The sequence below is a fragment of the Lichenostomus cassidix genome, chromosome 27 (assembly GCF_008360975.1).
Source record: "Lichenostomus cassidix isolate B80296 chromosome 27, HeHo_3.0, whole genome shotgun sequence".
NCBI classification, from domain to species: domain Eukaryota; kingdom Metazoa; phylum Chordata; class Aves; order Passeriformes; family Meliphagidae; genus Lichenostomus; species Lichenostomus cassidix.
Genome location: NC_139507.1, coordinates 734958 through 754254, shown reverse-complemented (window position 1 = coordinate 754254; position 19297 = coordinate 734958). Strand labels below are relative to the sequence as shown.

Below are 19297 nucleotides of genomic sequence, written 5' to 3'. Positions count from 1 at the left end.
AGCAATCAGCTTTGACCGCACCAAGATGGCGGCGCTGTCACTATCCACTATTGCGCACGCGCACTACAGCCGCCCCGAGCGCTGTGTTGTTTTTCCGGGAAGGAAGTGACGCCATCCCGCCGGGGGCGCCGAGGTCAGCCAGCGGAAGGCGGCGGCCGCCATCTTTGTTGGGGCCTGATGCCGGCGGAGAAGATGGCGCTGGACGGGCCCGAGCAGGTGCGGGCGGAGCGGGAGCGGGGCCGCGCTGGAGATGAGCCCGCGGGGCTCGGGGAGAGACTCGGGGCGCTCCGTGCTGCCTCCGGCACTGCTGCGGCCGGGGCTGCTCGGGGCTTGGCAGCGCCGTGACTCGGCGGGTCTCGCCTCGGCGCCCCCGGGAGGGCAGCAGGGCCTGAGGGACGGGATCGGGATCGGGATCGGGATCGGGAGGCTCGCAGGGGAATGGGAGCTGGGGCTTCTGTGGGGACTAGTGGGAGAGACCCGCCCTGGGGGGGTCGGGGTGGGACGTTGAGTTCAACAGGAGAAGGGATTCGGAGGAGGGAGAGGGACACTGGGGACCCGGGATTGGAGCGGGAGAGTTGGGGACCGGAGGACAGAGGATGGAGGGGAGGGAAAAGGGAACTCAGACCTAGGTCGGCGAGTTCTGGGAGAACTGGGGCCCTGCGGAGAGCACCGAGGCCGGCGGGGGTACGGGGGGTGCTGGAGGCCGCTGAGCTCTTGTCTCCCAGATGGAGATGGACGATGGGAAGGGCGGCTCGGGGCTCCGGCAGTATTACCTGTCCAAGATCGAGGAGCTGCAGGTGAGCACATCTGCGCGGGACATCGGGATAGTGTCACTGTGTTTCCAGCCGGGATGGTGTGGCTGTGTCCCTACACCTGTCCCAGGGGGTGTCAGCAGGCAGGACCCTCCCTGTGGGCTCTGGGGGCACGAGATGGGGCTGTGCTCTGAGCTGGCAGCGCTGTGTGAGGGGCTGTCCTTGTCCAGGTCCCTGACCTAGCTGACACACGGCAGGGAGAGATGGGATACTAGGGAGGAATTGTTCCCTGGGAGGGTGGGCAGGCCCTGGCACAGGGTGCCCAGAGCAGCTGTGGCTGCTCCATCCCTGGCAGTGTCCAAGGCCAGGCTGGACAGGGCTTGGAGCAGCCTGAGACAGTGGAAGGTGTCCCTGCCATGGCAGGGGTGGCACTGGATGGGCTTTAAGGCTTTTCCCCCCCATGCCATTCCATGATCCCATGATAAAAGGCATTTCCAGCGCAGGCCACTCAGCAAAGCCTTTCCTCTCCAGCTCATCGTGAACGAGAAGAGCCAGAACCTGCGGCGGCTGCAGGCACAGAGGAATGAGCTCAATGCCAAGGGTAGGGCCTGGAGCCTCCCCCTCCTCACCAGGGGCTTGGGCTTGGGGGGGCTGCAGCCCCCAGAGTCGGTGCTGAGCTGTCCCTGTCCCCAGTGCGGCTGCTGCGGGAGGAGCTGCAGCTGCTGCAGGAGCAGGGATCCTACGTGGGAGAGGTGGTGAGAGCCATGGACAAGAAGAAGGTGCTGGTCAAGGTATGAGGATGAGCTGCCCTGAGGGTGACAGGGCCCAGGTGGGGACTGGGAGATCTCCCCTGTGTCCCCACAGGGGGATGTGACAGGTCAGGGGTATGGGGCAGGAGCTCCTTGTCCAGAGGAGTTGGTTGGGATGGCTGTGCTGGGCTGCCCTGGGATGTGTGGTGGAGTTGGAGCTCCTGGCTCCTTCTCCTTGGCGGGGTGGATGTCTCTCAGCAGGGAACTTCCCAGGGAAACAACTCCTGGGGGTATTTGCTCCTTTCCAGGTGCATCCGGAGGGGAAGTTTGTGGTGGACGTGGACAAGAACATCGACATCAATGATGTGAGTGTGGGAGGGGTCCTGGCTGTCCCCCAGGGCTGGCAGGGCCACCCAGCCCCCCGTGCTGTCCCCCCAGGTGACCCCAAACTGCCGTGTGGCGCTGCGCAACGACAGCTACACCCTGCACAAGATCCTGCCCAACAAGGTGGACCCGCTGGTGTCCCTCATGATGGTGGAGAAGGTGCCAGACTCCACCTACGAGATGATTGGTGGGCTGGACAAGCAGATCAAGGAGATCAAAGAGGTCATCGAGCTGCCCGTCAAGCACCCGGAGCTCTTTGAGGCGCTGGGCATCGCCCAGCCCAAGGCAAGTGCTGCTCTGGGGGATGCCAGGGTGTCCCCGTGTCCCCACCAGGCTCTGAGGTGTGTGTGTCCCTTGCAGGGGGTGCTGCTCTACGGCCCCCCCGGCACAGGGAAGACCCTGCTGGCCAGGGCTGTGGCCCATCACACCGACTGCACCTTCATCCGTGTGTCCGGCTCCGAGCTCGTGCAGAAGTTCATCGGGGAAGGTAACCGGGGTGGTTCTGCGGCTGGGGGAGCTCAGGGCTGGGTGGCCTCAGGGCCAGGCTGAGCCCAGTGTCCCCCAGGGGCCCGCATGGTGCGGGAGCTGTTTGTGATGGCTCGGGAACACGCACCCTCCATCATCTTCATGGATGAGATCGACTCCATCGGCTCATCCCGCCTCGAGGGAGGCTCGGGTGGTGACAGCGAGGTGCAGCGCACCATGCTGGAGCTCCTCAACCAGCTCGATGGCTTCGAGGCCACCAAGAACATCAAGGTAGAGAAGCCAGCCCTGCCTGGGGACCTGCCAGGCCCATGGTGTGCCCAGGGTGTGACAGTTGTCCCCCCACGCAGGTAATCATGGCCACCAACAGGATCGACATCCTGGACTCGGCCCTGCTGCGCCCTGGCCGCATCGACAGGAAAATCGAGTTCCCCCCTCCCAACGAGGAGGTACCAGAACCCTCCCAGCTGTCCCTGCTGTCCCCACCCTCTCCCTGGGAGCCTCTACTGGCCTCCAACCCACCCTGTGCCCCTGCTCCAGGCCCGCCTGGACATCCTCAAGATCCACTCCCGGAAGATGAACCTCACCCGGGGCATCAACCTGCGGAAAATCGCGGAACTGATGCCAGGGGCCTCGGGGGCTGAGGTGAAGGTGAGCTGGGGACTCTGGGGACACCGGGACTGGCACTGGGGGGCACTGGGTGCCATCGCTGTCCCTGTCCCCTCAGGGTGTGTGCACAGAGGCTGGGATGTACGCGCTGAGGGAGAGGAGGGTGCATGTCACACAGGAGGACTTTGAGATGGCTGTGGCCAAGGTAGGTGCCAGGGGAGAGGTGACAGTGGGGGTGATGGGGGCACAAAGGGTCCTGGGCAAGGTTTGTCAGGCTCTGGGAGCTGCAGGAATGGAGGGGGACAAATGAGGGTTGTCACCATGTAAGTGACATGGGAGAGGCTGCTGGGACATAGCCTGCTGGACAGAGAGGCTGCTGTGCTTCTCTGTGCAAGGCTACAGCTGGGCCTTGGGGGTGTTTTTGGGGCAATTAATACCCAAACTGGGGCTGAGCTGTGACCCACCCCTGTCCCCTCCCCGCCCAGGTGATGCAGAAGGACAGTGAGAAGAACATGTCCATCAAGAAGCTGTGGAAGTAATGGTGAGGCCGGAGCTGCTCCCTCTGTGCTGTCACCTCAATAAAGAGCTGCTGAGGCCAGGCCTGGGCACTGAGCTGGGGACAGGGTGGGGACTGCAGGACACAGCAAACCCCCCCGCCGAGCTGCAGGACACAGCACACAACCTACAGAGCTGCTGCTAACTGGTTTTATTAGAAAAGATCCAAAATAGACAAAAACCGGTTACACAAGAGGCAGAGCAGGCACCCCTGAGCCCAACCCTGGGAATCTGTAAACGCCCCCCCCCACCTCGGGAGCCTGCAGGGGGGGCCAAGGCACTTCAGTGGGGTGGCAGTGGTGGCACTGTCCCCGTGGTCCCCTCCCTTCTCAGTATCTCCAGTTCTCAGTGCCCTGGTGCCCCCACTGCTGCAGGCTCCTGGGGCAGAGCCACCCCCTCTGCCCCCCAAACCTCGTCAAGACAAGTGGTTAATTATGGAATTAAGTAAAACAGGAGGGGGGAATGGATAAACTGATTGTCACAAGCTGATCCCCATCCCTTGGTTTCGTGTCCCCAGCGCAGCCCTGGGAGCCCCCTGAGCCCCTGCAGAGCCCAGTGCAGGAAGAGGAACTCAATATATTAATTAATTAATCAAATACAAACCCACTGTACAAAACGCTGCCTTTTTTTTTTTCCGTATTTTTTTATATAAAACCTGTTCACAAAAATAGTGCAAAACTTCGGGGGCCGGGGGGGGAGCTGGCGTTTGGAATGACGAACTTTGGTTGAAGAGGGGCAGGGCGGGGCCTGCTGGGCTCGGGGAGGGGGCGACAGCTCCTCGCCCTGGGCACGGCCGACGCTTCCCGGCTCCCGGAGGATTTTTGGGAGCGGGAGGGGAGCGGGAAAGCCGCGGGGGCTGCTCGGGGACGGGCGCGATGCAAAGCGGGGAAGGCGCTGCGGGGGCTTGGGGGGAGCGAAGACCCCGCTGTGCTCGGCCCGGGGGGGCCGGGGGAGCCCAGGGGGGCCGGGGGGCTCCCACCCCTCCAGGCACGTCGGGTTTGTGCAAGTGCTGAGGCTTCCAGTCGGTACCGTCCGGCTCGGGCAGGGGGCGGGAGCAGCCCCGAGCCCCGCCCGCCTTAGGTGAGGCGGATCCCGAGCACTTGTTCCAGTTCCTGCCGGCGCTGCTGGACCTGGGGACACCGCGGCGCTCAGGGAGGGCATGGGGACACCGCCCCGTGTCCCATGGATGTGGCAGTGCCATGCCGACCCCGTGCACACCCCCCGAGCTCACCTTGGCAAAGATGTGTCTGCCCACGGCCTCCTGCGCCCAGGGCTGTTGGTAAAACTCTGCCCGCCGCTCCTCCTCGGGGTTCCCAATCACATCCGTGATGATCTGAGCACAGCGGGATGGGGCCAGGGAATGAGCTCTGCCAGGGACCCACACCCCTCCCGGAGCTCCGGGATGGATCCAAACCCCTCACTGTGCTCCAGGGACAGACCCAAATGCCCTCCCAGCCCTCCCTGAGCTCCACCAGGGACCCAGACCCCTCCCAGCCCCTTCCTGAGCTCCAGGATGGACAGAAACCACTACCAGCCCCTCACTCTGCCTAGCCCCTCAACACCACCATCGGGTTCTCCACTGATCCATGTCCCCAACTGCCACATCCATGTTTCTGAACTCCTCCAGGGATGGGGACTCCACCACTGCCCTGGGCAGCTGTGCCAGGACTGGACAATCCTTTCCATGAAGAAATCTTTCCCAACATCCAAAACCTCCCCAGCAAAAGTTCCCCTTTACCTTGAGGTCCCTCCTCTGGGATTTGATCCATTCCTGGATGAAATCCTGGGGGTTGTTGCTGAAGCTCAGCATGAAATCCCTCTGTGTCTTCAGCTGGTTGATGGACTCGATGGTCTCATGGATCTGGGGAGGTGACCGGGGTCAGAGGAGTGGTGTCCCCATAAGGGTCAGAGGGGCTGTGTACCCCAGAGGAGTCAGAGGGGCTGTGTCCCCATAGCACACAGCTGTCCCAGCCTGCAGGGCTGTCCCCTGGCAGTACCCCCTCCCACCTTGGCATCCAGGGAGGCGATTTCCTGCTGGTTGGTGGTGGAGGCCAGGAAATTGCTCATCTGGGCTTTCAGGGGGTCATCCACCTCCACATCGATGTCGTAGCAGGCTGTCTTCTTCTGGTCATTGGGGTCCACACTGCGGGAGGGCGTTGGGGGGACCTGCTGAGCCCCACCCTGCTGGGGGGTGGATGGACCCCAACAGCAACACCAGTGCCCCAAGCAGCCACAAATTTGGTGGTTCTTCCTCTCCCAGGTGATTTTTGCTTGCTGGTCCTTCGGGCTGGAGATCTCAGAGCCCAAAGGGAACACTGCCTGGCCTATGGAGCCCCCCAGCCCTACAGGCACTGCCCATCCCACTCCCCACCCTACAGAGACCCCGGCCCTAGGGGATAGTGCCTGACCCAATACCCACCCCAAGGAGCCCCCAACACTACAGACACTGCCCATCTCACTCCCCATCCCACAGACTCCCCCAGTCTCAGGGACACTGCCCAGCTCACTCTCCACCCTACATGGGCACCCCTGGTCCCAGGGACACTGATTACTCTCACCCTACAAAATCCCCACAGTCCTGGGGACACTGCCCACCCCATGGAGCTTCCCAGTCTTGGAAAATGGACTAGTCCCCAACCCATGGACCCCCAAGGGACACTGCCCACCCAGTGCCCAGCCAGAGATGCCCAGGGACAGTGCCCACCCCGTGCCCCACCTGATGGTGTGGTTGATGATGATGGGGTCAGGGTGCTGCAGGAGCCCTGCCAGTTTCATGGGGATCTCAGAGAAGCGCATGCGGACACAGTTGAAGATCTGGGGGCAAAGCAGAGCCTTTGGCACCCATGGCACAACCTCCTGCCCCCTGTGCAGCCTGCTGGGGCACCAGCTGCAAGCCAGAGCCCAGGCAAGGGGCACAAATGGAGCCTGCAGGGGCTGTGGCAGGAGGGAAGAGGCTTTTCCCAGCGGGATTATAAGGAATGCGTGAGTACCTGGCGAAAGTAGCGGTTGCAGTTGATGAACTCCTTCTCGTGGCTGTCCTGCAGTTTGTTGTGTTTGATGTAGAGCCACAGGGCCTGCATGATGCTGGCTCTGGTCTGGGTATGCACTCCCAGCAGCCGCGCCAGCCGCGGGTCCAGCTTGTACTGCGGGGGCTGCGGGGACAGCAGGGTCAGCCAGGGGAGCAGCCAGGATGGGAAAGCCTATGGATCTGAGTCCAACCTCTGCCCCAGCCCAGAGCTCTGAGGGTGCAGCTCCTCAGACACCCCCAGGGATGGGGACTTCACCACTCCCTGGGCAGCCTATCCCAGTTCTTAACTCCCTTTCCATGGAGAAATTCCGCCTGATGCCCAAAGAAGAGGCACTCAGAGGTGTCCCACACAGCTCCTGTGTCACTGCAGGTCTGTGCTCCTGTGCTCCTCTTGATTCTTGCATTCTCCCAAACTTCATCCATGGCCCTAAGCCAGTTTTTACCTCCCTTTCCATGGAGAAATTTCTCCTGATGCCCAAAGAACAGGGAGGCTCTCACTCTGGCCCTTGGGAGTGTCCCCCACAGCCCATTTCACTGTGGGTCTGTGCCCAGAGCTCCCTGTGATCCCCAAATCCCCAAAGCCCTGTCCCAGGCCATCCCAGCCCTGTGCCCAGGTGGCCCCAGGCTGTACCTGGTGGTCCAGCATCAGCAGCAGGGTGCACTTCACATTGACATCCCCAGGGCGCTTCACCTGGAAGCCATCGGTCTCCTGGGTCGTGGGCATCCGGTGCCACTGCGGGGACAGGGGACACTGCTCAGGCCAGGGCCAGGGATGCCACCTGGAGCCGGGGCTCTGCCAGGGGCTGGCACAGGCACACAGCCTGGGCACTCCCAGGCAGCTCCCATCCCAGCATCCCAGCTCAGAGCCTTCCCAGTCTGTGCTATGCTGGGATGGATCAGCACTGGGATGGTCTGGGGCACTTCCAGCCCTCAGTGTCCAGAGCTCCCACAGCTCCTGGAGTGATCCTGCCCCAGCCCCTCAGGGAATGTGCACCAGAGCTGCTCCCAAATTCCCCTGGGAAAGGGATTCAGCCTCTCCACAGAATCTCCCACGGAAAAAATGCAAGCTGGGAGCAGGGAGAGCTCCAGGCAGGAGCATCCAGGAAAGCTCTGATTCCTCTCCTGGGCACTACTCAAAGCCCTAAGGACTCTTCAGCTCAGGGAGAGGCAGTAGGGCAAATCCTTCCTGCCACATGGCACTGGGATGTTGGGATGAGCATCCCGTGGGAACAGCACCCACCTGGGGACGGATCTGTGCCACTCTGGGGGGCCTGAGCTGCCCCTGGAGCTACATCCTTGTCCCTCACAGCCCACAACCCCACCTTGGGGTGTGAGGGGCAGAGCTGAGCTGTGCTAGGGAAGAAAATGCATCCCTAAACTTGACCTGAGACAGCAGAAGGGTGTGGTGCCCCTGGGAGGGCTTGGCGCTGCCCCCCAGCACCCAAAACCTGCTCAGCCCTCTCTCCCAACAGGACAGGCCCTGGGCTGGGGAATGAGCATGCAGAGGGGGAGCAGCAGGGCCATGGCCCCATTCCCAATTGGGATCCCTTCCTTCCCTGCTCACCTCCACCAGGTGATTGTCTGGCCCATACAGCTCCTTGTCCAGCTCGATGACGAGGCTCTTGAAGAAGGAGGAGAACTTTCTCTTCTGCTTGCTGGGCTGCAGACAGGGAGAGATTCCTGATCCTAAATCCACCCCACATTCCAGAGCAGGGCTGGGGCTGCCCTAGGTGAGCTTTGAGCACAGCACCAGTGTTCCCAGCACCTCCTCATCCTTCTGGATAATCCTGATGGAGCAGAGTTCATCCCACCAACACCTCAGCCCTCCTGGATCCTGATGGAGCAGAGTTCCTCCCCCCATGCCCCCATCCCTGCAGGATCCTCACATCCTCCAGCAGTTTGCCCTCCACACGGAGCTCCCAGGAGGCCACACGCTCCCCGCCCTCTCCTTCCTCCTTGGCTGGGGTGAAGGTGTTGGAGATGTAAATCCTGAGCTTCCGCTTTTGCTGTGGAATGGGAACAGAGATGGGGGTGGATAGAGTCAGAGGGGACTGCAGCACCCATTTCCATGTCAGGATGAGAGGAAATGGCCTCAGGGGATGTTTGGATTGGATATTAGGGAAAGTTTCTCTCCAGAAAGGCTTATAAAACATTGGAATGGGCTCCCCAGGGCAGAGGTGGAGTCACCATCCCTGGAAGTATCCAGAAAACCTGTGGATATTCCACTTGGAGACATGGCTTAGTGTGATGGTTGGACTTGACAACCTTAGAGGATTTTTCCAACCTTAGGGATCCCACAATTCCATGAATCCATGCCTTCCTGCCCCCCACTCACCGTTAGGGGTTTCTTGATGGCCTCCTGGATCTCCATCCTCTTGCGAGCGATGGTTTGGTCCAGTTTGCGCTCGAAGGCCAGGAGGTCCATGTAGGCCTGGGATTCTGGGACCAGCTCCCGGATCTGGACACAGGAATGGTCATTCCCAGCATGCTGGGATGGCCTGGATCCCCTCCAGCAGCTGGGGAGGCACCAGGTGACTAGTCCAGCACCGAGTTCTCATTTTAAACCCAGCCTGGAGCCCAAACTAGTGTGGAGCTTGTGGCTGCTCCCAGCAGCATTCCCAGTGTCCCAGCATGGAATGAACCCCTGGATTGTCAAGAGGGACTCTGAGGGACCTCCTGAGATCTCCACTTCACCCCATTCCTGCTCCTTGCTTGCTCAGAGTCCAACCCACCCCAACCCTATCCTGTCACACCAGAGGGAGAGAGAATATTCCAGGTTGGTTTGGGATTGAACAGAAATTCCCAGTGGGCAGGAGGGAACTTATGGAGATGCTTCCTTTGTGGGGATTCCCCACCCCTGCAGCAGCTCTGTCCCCTGTGCTAAGGTGACACTCACCCTCTGTGGCAGCACCTTGTCAGCCATCTTCCTCCTCTTCACCCTGGAAAACAGGAAAAAATGCAGCTCTCCCAGGACACCCTGCTGCCTGCCCCGTGTGGGGAGGGATATTGGGAAAAGCCCCTTCCCCCAGAGGGTGCTGGCACTGCCCAGGCTCCCCAGGGAATGGGCACAGCCTGAGGCTGCCAGAGCTCCAGGAGTGTTTGGACAGCACTGCCAGGGATGCCCAGGGTGGGATTGTTGGGGTGTCTATGCAGGGCTGGGGTTGGACTGGATGATCCTGGGGATCCATTTCCACTCAGAAGATTCCTACTGACTCCAGGGGGAAGGTGTTGGATGTTCCTGACACCAGGGAAGGAAATCCAGGCCTTCTTTCCCTGCTCCACTACTGGTGATAACAAGGCAAAGCCAGGGCTGCAGGACAGAATTCCCAAATTTCCTCTCAGGAAACAGCCATCCCATCGTCCCAGTGCTCCAAACCAAAGCCACTGCCAGGAACCCCCTTAAACCAAACTCAAACCAACCCTGCTATGGTGGGACTGAAATCCTGGGAAAATCCAGCTCAGCTGGATTTAATCCTGCCTAGTGCAGATTCCCATCATCCCAAACCATTCCCAGTGCCCACCAAGGCACAGCAGGGAATGCTCTTCTCCTGTTTTCCTGCATGGGAGATGGGGCAGAACCCAGCACAGGGAATTCCTGTTCTCCAGCTGCACATGGAACAGCAGGATCACACATGTATGAACAGCAGGATCACACATGTATGAACAGCAGGATCACACATGTATGAACAGCAGGGTCACACACGTATGAACAGCAGGATCACACTCATGAACAGCAGGATCACACACGTGGCTGCTGGTGCTGCCATCCCAAGGGTCCAGGGGACACTGAACACCTCAGGAGGACACTCAAGAACAGGTCAGAGCCTCCCTTGGAGCAATTCCTGCCCCATCCAACCCTTTCTGTCCGCAAGGTTTGGATACCCCAGAGCAGCTGGCAGCTCCTAATCCCTTGATCCACTGGCAGGGAGCAGGGAATGCCTGGCCAGCTGAGCCTGGCTGATTCCACACCCCAGTGCCATCCCTGTGGGTGCCAGGCTGCTCCTTGTCCCCAAGTCCCCAGCTCATTCCAGCTGTGCAGCTGCTGGGATGCTCTGGAAGGATCATGGAGCCAATGGAGCTGCCAGGGAAGGGAATGGGACCTGAGCTGCCAGGAGCACCACGGGATCCTGCCTGGAGATTCCAGGGATCAAGAAGCCCTCATGGAAAGGGAGCAGTGGGGCTGTGAACCAGCGAGGAGCTGCTGGCAGAGCCCCAGCAGAGTCCTGCCCTGACCGCAGCTCCAGGGAGCATTCCTAAAATCTGCCAGCCCCATCCTGCACTTCCAGACATGTCTGAGCCACTAGGGACCCCTGGGAGGAGCAGGAAGACCCCCAGGAACTGCTGCTGGGACACCAAGAGGCTGTTTGGTTCCTGGTGTGGAGATCAGAGCCAGGGGAAGCTCCAAACTGAGGCATCTCTGCTCCCATCCCAAAACATCCCATTCCTGAGCTCTGGCAGGTGCCAGGCTGGATGAAAACCCTGCTGGTTCCCCCCTGTGCAGCAGGCCAAGGGCTGTGGTACCCTGCATGATGTGCCACTTGTCACACACTCGCGTGGGGACCTGGAGAGGCTTCAGGGCCTTAAAGAGAGTCAAACACTGCCTGAACACAGCCCTGGGATCTCTGTCCTTAATGGAATTACATCCATCTTTTTATAGCTCTCTGTCTGCTGTGATCTTTCATTTATATCTGTGTTTATACTATATAGCACTTATATTTACATGGATATTTCCAAAGTAGGGCTCCCTGTGCTCTGGAGAAGTTCCCCAGCAGAAGATCGTGGTGGGAATGAATTCCTGTGCCTGGTTTGAACAGAGCAGCTCCTGGCTGCAGCTCGGATGCAGAACATGAGGTATGATGCACTGGATTCATTGGGAAGCAGGGCTGCAGCTTCCTTTCAGCATGGATTGGTGTGCTGATCTTGGCAATATTCAAGGACAGGGCTTGGAGCAACCTGGGACAGGGGAAGGTGCCCTGCCCATGGTGGGGCTGACACTGGATGGGCTTTAAGGTCCTTCCACCCCAACCATTCTGGGATTTTCTGAAGCGCAGCCAGGACCCAGCAGTGTACCCCACCCTCCCAGGGAATCCCTCCTGGCATGGGACACTGCAGCCCTTACCCTCTCCTGGGGGTGGCCATGGGGGGCTGTGCCTGGGGGGTCAGCAGGCGCTTCCTGAAGGGATCCATCATGGCCTGGGGCAGGCCTGGCCTCAGCGGGGTTGCTGCTCCGTACGGAGGAGCTCCAGGGGGTCCCACCTGCAGGCCTGCCATGGGCATCCTGCTGCCAGGGGGCATCCCGGGCCGCTGCTGGAAAACAGGGAGACAAGGGGTTAAACATGGCCCTGCACCGGGCATGGCCTCGAAGGGACAGTGCCGTCCACCAGTGCCATCCACCCTCCATCCAGCCTCGGTGGCACCTCCTCCCCTGAGGGTGAATCCTGGGACAGGGCAGGGAGCAGGGAGTGCCAGTTGGAGCTGCAGGAAGTGATGGGAGAGCAGGAGAAGAAGTCATGGAGTGCAGGGAAGCCTGGCCTGGAGCTGTGGAGCCCAAGTCCCACTGGTGGCCCTGTGCCACCACCCCAGAGCTGGAGCAGCATGAGGACACAGCCAGCAAAGTCCCCACCCCAGGGACATCTGGGGTTCCTCTCTGGAAAGCAGCACTGGAAGAGGGAGCAAGCCAATCCCACTTCCTACCACAGGCAGGAAGGGAGGGAGGGATGGAGGAGCAGGAGCTCCCCCCAGCCAGCAGGCAGCTCCAGCCCTTCCCCTTGCAGAGACACACAGGGAATTCGGGAGTCACCACACAACTCCAGTCCCAGCCCTGGCAGCCCCTCTGCACCCGAGTGGTGATCTGGCAGCACCCATGGTACCTCTCAGGTGCCACTGCAGCTTGCAGCCCCCCAGGACCCAACAGCCACTCCCCTGCTCCTCCCTGCTCCACCTGATCCAGCAGCTTCCTGGGATCCTTTGATCCTCAGCTCCCCCTGCCAAGGTGGGAGGATGGGAGAGCCACCGAGCCAGCAGAGCAACATTTCTGTTCTGCCTCAGGCTCCTGACGTGCCAGGACATCCCACAGCCCTGCAGGGCAGGGAGCCAAGCAAACACCTCATTCCTGCACACAGGGATCCATCTGGGAGCAAAGCTTGGATGCAGGAGGGCTGGGAATATGGGATACAGCCGGCCTGTCCTCCACAGCTCGCAGAGCTGCAGCAGGGGTTGGTTTGATGGAGCTGGAGCCAAAACACCCCCCGAAAAAACACCCCCACCTCTGTGAAAAGCTGATAAACACAAACCCAAGAGTCTGAGCTGCTGCTGGTGCCTCTGGCAGTGGGAGATCCCGACAGAAGTGCACTCCAGCCGGGCTCAGGGCAGCAGCAGGGCCCCAGGATTAGCACTGCACGTGGAAGCTCCAAACCCCCCAGGCCCAGGCTGAGCCCATTACACAACGAACACAACCACTCTCAGCTCCAGCAGCCTTTGAAGCAGCAGCCCCAGTGCCTGGGCTCTGACCTGCCCCTGCCCCAGGGCTTGAGGCTCCTTTTTCCTCCTCCCAGCTCCCAGATGTTCCTCTCCCTCTCCCTTCTCCCCCTCCTCTCCTCCTGCTCAGCCCCATTTGCGCAACTCCTCGTGACTCTGGCAGCAGCACGAGGGTGAGCAGGGCCAGCAGCCCCTTTTTGTGCCAAAACCACAAGGTCGGGGCCCAGTTTCTTTGGGTTTATCAAGAAATCCGTTGTGGCAGGGCTGGGAGGACCCACCCCCTGTGTAACATGACAAACCACGGTAAATATTGAAATATTGCTTGGCAGTTCAGCTCCAGCAGGGCCGTGTGACCCCTGAGTAACCCAAACCTGCACTGACTCACCTGCCAGGGCTTCTGGAGAGCAGAGAAACCCCCAGAGGGAGCTGGGGAACTTTGAACTTGAAATTCCTGGGCCCCAAGAGCAGCTCAGAGCAGAGCCCAGGCTGGAAGCAGAGCCTGCATTCCCTGGAGCCACCAGGCGCAGGAGATGGCTCTCAGGGGAGCCCTGCCCTGGGTGCTTCTCAGTGCCACGGGAAGGTTTGGAAAGCCAGGGAGGTTCCTGAGCCATACAGACATTCCCTGACCTGGGAATGCTGTCGGGAGCTTGCCTGGAGCTGACACAGCCATGCCCAGCTTGTTCTTGTGCCAGGGCAGCCCTGAGGTCTCTCGCACCTCCCTCTGCCACTGCACAGAGCACATTTCGGATCTGTCCCTGAAATGAGAGTTTTGGAGGTTCAGAGACTCTTTGCCAGCTCCACATCCTTGGGCAAGGTCTCCTGTGTGTTCATCTGCTCATAAAAGTGCCCCTTTGAGACAATTCCATTGGCAGGGAGAGGTTCAGCAAAAGGACACATGGATTTGTTACACTTCAACTTCAGCACCACCTCCCAAACCAGCTGAGAACCATCAGCCACAGCTCAGCTGCCGGGGGAGCGACTTCCAGCCCACCAGGGACCCACACTGGATCACTTGGATCAGCAATAAAGGGAGGGCAGAACCCTCCACACGGATTTTTCCTCTCAGTTCATCCTCAGGATTTTCAGATTTCCAACAGAGAAGCCTCTTGGCTCAACCAGTCACCAGTGTCTGGGGCAGCCTTGCCTCCAAACCCATCTCACACGAGCCCAGCCTAAAACCTCCAGCCAAGCCAGGAAGCAGCACCACAGCCCCGGGGAGAAACCAGTCTCCAGCCCCTTCTGGAAAGCCTGGAAATTCCCAGGATGCAGAGGGCTTCAGCTCAGGAAATTTGACGAAGCCAGCTCGAAGCAGGGGCTCGGTGCTGCCCAGCACCCCCAGGTCCCGCCCTGTCCCCTCCCCTGCGAGGGGCGGACAAAGGGCGAACCCTGCACGAGGAACAGCCTGGATCCCAGCCTGGATCGCAGCCAGCCTTCCCTGCAGAGCCTCTGGAAGCAGGACAGCCAACAGCTCGTGGCTGCTCCCTGCCAGGGCCCGGCAGAGGGATGGGGCTGCGGTGGGGGTTCATCCCAGGTCACTGCACAGCCCACGGGCCTGGGGCAGCTCTGCTCTGTCAGCCCCGGCTGAATCCAACGGGAGGCTGTGAGGAATCCTAAGGGATGTTTGCTGGCATGGCAGGAGCCTCTGAGCCTGCCAAAGGCCCCTTCTTGAGGAAGGGCAGCCCAGAAATCAGGGGCTGGTAGCAGGAAGGAGAAGCAATAAATCCCAGGATGGATCTGCAGGAAGAAACTGGGCTGGAGAGAGAACTTGAGGCAAAGCAGGGATTGTGCAAACAGCTCTGGAGCCTCTTCATCTCCCTTCCAAGATCCTGGCTCTTCCCTGCATCTCCGCAGTGAGGGGGGAAGGCTCCTCCCCACCCATCCCGTCCTGCTCCATGATCCAGCTCTGTGCACACTAACAGGGATTCAGGGAGCTGGAGCCCACAGCCATCCTCGCCTGGGGCTCTGGGAGCACAGCCTGGCCCAGCACCAAGAGCTCTTCCTGCAAGTTCCTCCCCTCGTGCCCAGGCAGCAGCACTTCCCACTGGGATACAGAAACAATCCCTGTTCAAACAGGATTCCAGCTCCACAGCGGGTTGGGCTCAAGGAGAGCTCTGCTGCCCAGGGCTTTGCATGGATTGGGATCAGCTCAGCCCTCAGCACACCCCAAAAGGGTGATTTTCCCCTTTGTTCCTCCTTATCTGAGAGCAAATCCCTCTTGGGAAGGTGCCAGGGAGAGCCTGGGTTGGTGCTGGCACCGACCTTGAGCTGGGAGGTGCTGCTGGGATGGAGATGCTGCTGCAGCTCCCTGCAAACCCCCAAACTCCCCCACACTTGGAAAAGCTCCGTGTTTGACACAGGAGGAGCTCTGGGAGTCTGATCTGAGCTGAAAGCCGGACATGAGGAAGTGGTAAATCAAAGGGAGAAGGGCAAGGCACAGGCACAGCCTCCGGCAGATCCAGGACATATCCTGGAATGTCTCCAGCAGCAGCAGAGCTGTCTGGGCTGCACAAACCAGCCCCACACCTGGAGCCAGGGATGTTCCAGGGCAGGGACAGGAGAGGTCCCAGGGATTCACATCCCACAGGGGCAGGAACAGCAGTAGGAACAAGGAACAAAGGTGTTGGCTCCTCCTGGGAGCCGCGGGAGGCTCTGGGAAGGAGCAGAGCTGGGCCTGGCACAACAGCCTGTGGTGTTCCTGCAGGGCCAAACTTCCCAAGGAATAGCTCTGAGGGCTCCCAGGAAGGCCCTGTGGGGCAGAGAAAACAGCAGTCCTGGAGGTGCTGTTGTTCCCCCTTCACTGTCACGTTTCCCGGGAGAAGCAGAGCGTGCTGGGCTCTGCCTCTGCCCTCCTCCCCCTGCGCCAAAGGACAGTGTCCATCTGCTTTGGATCAGCGCTGCAAGCAGCTCCAGGCTCAGGCTCTGATGAAACCTGCCTTGGAAAGCCTCTCCCCTGGGAAGGGTGGGGTTATCCAGCACAAGCAGATTCTGGAACAGCTCCAGGCCTGGCTGTTGTCCCCTGGCCCCCTCCAAGCCAATCCCAACCACTCCATGAGCAGGAACACTGCTCTCCCTGCTCCCAAAGGGGGGAATTTCTCCTGCACTAAACCATCTTCAGCATGTCCAGCCCTCCCCAGTTTCACCCGGCAAAACATCTCACACTTCTCCAGCTCCTCCATCTTGCTGCCTCCATGGATTTCTCCATTCAGCATGACTTTACTTCCCACTGCCATCTGCCCAGGTATGGGATCACCAAGCTGCTTCCAGGCTTGGGAGTTCTCACACTGGAGCAGTTTCCTGTCCCATGGAAACCTGGCTCTGTCTTCCCAACACGTGCCAATAAAACCCCTTTAATGGGGCACCTAATTCTGCACCAGTGAAGCATCAGCTCAGGGTAACTGCAAGGCCAGAGTGCTGCATTCCAAGGTCCCATCTCCACAGATCCAGTGTCAATCCCATAACTTGAGGAAAAACTTCCCTAAAGTTAAAACCAGCACCTGAAAAAGCCAGGAAGGCTCTTTCTTGCTGAACTTGCATGGGAAAGCACAATGTGGATGCTGGGGCTCAGCCTGGGTATTCGTGCTGCTCCGGGGACAGGGAGAGGGATCAGGATGGGGGATCTGCCCACAGAACCCCCACCACACAGCCTGATCTTCCTGCTCCTGGAAAAAGGCCTCTCCTTCCTGTTTCCAGGCATCTGGCTGCTCTGGAAACATCAGCTCCCACCAAAGGGAGTGAGCCCCTCAGACTGCCTGCCTGGGCTGGCAGGAAATCCCCAGCAGGTACACAAGGATGTCCAAAGGACGAGCATATGTTCAATAATCCCGAGATTAGAGCCCCTAAGCCCTCACTGGCCTGGCCAGGGCCTGCTGTGTCTCCTGGTGCCCAAACAACACAGCCCTTCCTTAAGCTGGGCCAGAACCAAGCCCTGGGGGGATAGCAGTGATGGGAAGGGCTGTTTTCCTCAGCCTGGGAATTGCAAAACAAAGGGCAGACCTTCTGGATCATCTTTTCCAAGCACAGGGAGAGGCCACTCAATGCCAGCCCTGGGGCTCCATCCCGCTGTGCTAGTGGTGCTGGACACTGCGGGGACATCACCTCGGGGACATCACCCCGTGCTCCCAGCACCTGCTGCCCTCCCAGCAGTGGGGGAAGCAGCATCTGCCAGCCTGTTTACCCGGCTGCTCCCGGCTGGCTCTAGCTTCCCAGCTGGATTTTGCAACCTGCACAGGGAAGGTCAGGCAGTGCCCCCGCCTCGAGTTACCAGCGGCTCACGCTCAGCCAGCTCAGCTTCCAACACCATTTTCTGGCATTTTGAAGGCTGCAGGAGGAAGTTGTCTCCTCCTGGGTTAAGGAGCTGGAATTTCCCTGAGCTTGGTTTATTTCCCGAGTTTTAATTCCTGCTAATCAAACACAGCTCTGGAAGAGGCAGTGGCGACCCAGGAGAATGTGTTGCACAACTGGGCTCCTCCATTTCCAGCCTGGAAAACTGAGCTTTACACCCAAAAATTCCTTCCCAAAATAAATCAGCACGAGCTTGGGAGCGAACTGAGAAGCTGAGTGTGCAATAGGGAGCAGGAATGTGTGCCTGAATATACTTCTTAGTGCTGGAAAATAATGAAAACTTGGAACAGCTTGGGCTGAAAGGACCTCGAAGCCCATCCAGTGCCACCCCTGCCATGGGCAGTGACACCTCCCACTGTCCCAGGCTGATCCAAGCTCTGTCCGATCAGAATTTGGACATTTCCAGGGATCCAGGGGCAGCCACAGCTTCTCTGGGCACCCTGTGCCAGGGGCTCAGCACGTTCACACAGAACAATTCCTTCCCAGTGCCCCCTCTCTCCCTGCCCTCTGGCAGTGGGAAGCCATTCTCTGTGTCCTGGCACTCCAGGCCCTTGTAAACACAGTTCTTACTTCCTGAATTTACTTGTAAAAGCTGCCATGCTGAAAAACGAGCGATTTCTTGTGCTTTCTGATGGCTGCTCCTTGTTTTGATTTACTTTCCCCGGCATTACGGAGCGCCTGCTCAGCAATGGTACAAGAACAACCCCTCGTTCTTCAGGAGGCTACACCGAGGATACTCCGAGGCTACACCTGCACACCACACGTTACCTCCACCTTTGGCAAGGACGCGTTCCAGGCGGGTCCGTGCCGTGGGATGGGATGGGAAGGACAGGACAGGACGGGATGGGAAGGGAAGGACGGGAAGGGAAGCGGTGGCTGCGGAGGCGGATCGCGCTCACGACCCGGGCTCGGCTCCCCCGCTGCGGGACGGGACGAGCCCGGCTGAACTTTTACAGGGGTTTGAGGGTGCGAAGTGGGAGCGGGGGAAGAGGAAGGTGTCTCGACTGAAACGGGCAGCAAACCAGCCCCACCGGGGATCCCGCCGGGGTTCCGGCCGCGTCGGGCCCGCTCCGGGCGATGCCGGCCAGGCCCGGCCGCGCTGCCCCGGGAAGGCCCCACCGGCCCGCCCGGTCCCCCCCAGCCCGGGCCGGGCCCCCGGGTGCCCCCGCGCCCCTCCCGCCGCCCCGGGCGCCTCACCTGGTACTGCGCGGCGGCCGGGCCCATGGCGCGGTAGCCCGGGGCGGCGGCGGGCGCGGGGCTGGGGCCGCGCAGCAGGGCGGTGCCGGGTCCCGGGGCCGGCGGGGCGGCGGCGGGGGGCAGCGGGCTGAGCGGGAAGGCGCCGCGCCCGGCCATGGCGGGGCCGCAGCGGACGGGACGGGGCGGGGAGGCCCCGGCGGCAGCTCCGAGCGGCGGCGCCGGGAACGGGAAGGAGAAGGGAACGGGAACGGCTCCGCGCGCGCGGCTTCAAGCCCCGCCCCCGGCCACGGCTCCGCCCCCGACCACGGCTCCGCCCCCGGCTATGGCCCCGCCCCGGACACGGCTCCGCCCCCGGAAAGCACCCCGCCTCCGGACGGCGCCCCGCCTCAGGCCCCGCCCCACTTTTGGCCACGCCCACCACCAGTGCCGCGCGCCTGCCATGGAGCTCCGCCCACCCCCGGCAGAGGCTCCGCCCTCAGTGCGCGCGCGTGTGACGTTGACGTGTGTGATGTCAACGTGTGTGCAATGTACGTGTGGTGTACACGTGTGTAATGAACATGTGTGTGCTGTACACGTGCTTTTATGGTACGTAGGTGTGTGTGCATAAAATGTACACGTGTGTGTATGATGTTCATGTGTGTATCAGGTGCACGTGTGTATGTAATTGTATGTGTGTGATGTCCACGTGTGTGTGTACATGTAGTGTGTGTGTGATGTACACA

The 19297-nt window shown here is 60.4% G+C and overlaps 2 protein-coding genes across 3 annotated transcripts; one reads left to right on the top strand and one right to left on the bottom strand.

The window, feature by feature from the left end:
- The first annotated feature begins 68 nt into the window (after window positions 1-68).
- PSMC5 (proteasome 26S subunit, ATPase 5) lies at window positions 69-4148 on the top strand. Its single transcript, XM_085040076.1, has 12 exons — window positions 69-216; window positions 726-797; window positions 1284-1353; window positions 1446-1543; window positions 1810-1866; window positions 1940-2170; window positions 2246-2372; window positions 2451-2641; window positions 2719-2817; window positions 2909-3019; window positions 3096-3182; window positions 3463-4148. Exons 1-12 carry the CDS (start codon window positions 178-180, stop codon window positions 3514-3516), a joined length of 1236 nt encoding a protein of 411 aa, XP_084896202.1. The 5' UTR covers window positions 69-177; the 3' UTR covers window positions 3517-4148.
- On the bottom strand, window positions 3669-18868 carry SMARCD2 (SWI/SNF related BAF chromatin remodeling complex subunit D2). 2 transcript variants are annotated; one of them, XM_085040075.1, is made up of 13 exons: window positions 18576-18868; window positions 11680-11864; window positions 9457-9499; window positions 8896-9018; window positions 8447-8566; window positions 8125-8220; window positions 7192-7293; window positions 6523-6684; window positions 6249-6346; window positions 5540-5675; window positions 5271-5393; window positions 4764-4865; window positions 3669-4662 (listed from the first exon to the last, which is right to left on the bottom strand). In XM_085040075.1, the coding sequence occupies exons 1-13, from the start codon at window positions 18729-18731 to the stop codon at window positions 4609-4611; spliced, it is 1500 nt and encodes a 499-aa protein (XP_084896201.1). In that variant the 5' UTR covers window positions 18732-18868; the 3' UTR covers window positions 3669-4608. The 2 variants fall into 2 exon arrangements, with proteins under 2 accessions (XP_084896201.1, XP_084896200.1); XM_085040074.1 differs by having other exon boundaries at window positions 11680-11867; window positions 18576-18867.
- Between the last annotated feature and the right edge of the window lie 429 nt (window positions 18869-19297).

Bases quoted from the DNA above. Each gene is read 5' to 3' on its own strand.
- PSMC5 (XM_085040076.1), top strand. From the start codon at position 178: ATGCCGGCGGAGAAGATGGCGCTGGACGGGCCCGAGCAG. The intron at 217-725 runs GTGCGGGCGGAG...CTTGTCTCCCAG, and splicing joins CGCTGGACGGGCCCGAGCAG to ATGGAGATGGACGATGGGAA. The intron at 1,354-1,445 runs GTAGGGCCTGGA...CCCTGTCCCCAG, and splicing joins GAATGAGCTCAATGCCAAGG to TGCGGCTGCTGCGGGAGGAG.
- SMARCD2 (XM_085040074.1), bottom strand. From the start codon at position 18,731: ATGGCCGGGCGCGGCGCCTTCCCGCTCAGCCCGCTGCCCCCCGCCGCC. The intron at 8,221-8,446 runs GTGAGGATCCTG...CCCTGTCTGCAG, and splicing joins AGGGCAAACTGCTGGAGGAT to CCCAGCAAGCAGAAGAGAAA. The intron at 6,347-6,522 runs GTACTCACGCAT...CTTTGCCCCCAG, and splicing joins GCAACCGCTACTTTCGCCAG to ATCTTCAACTGTGTCCGCAT.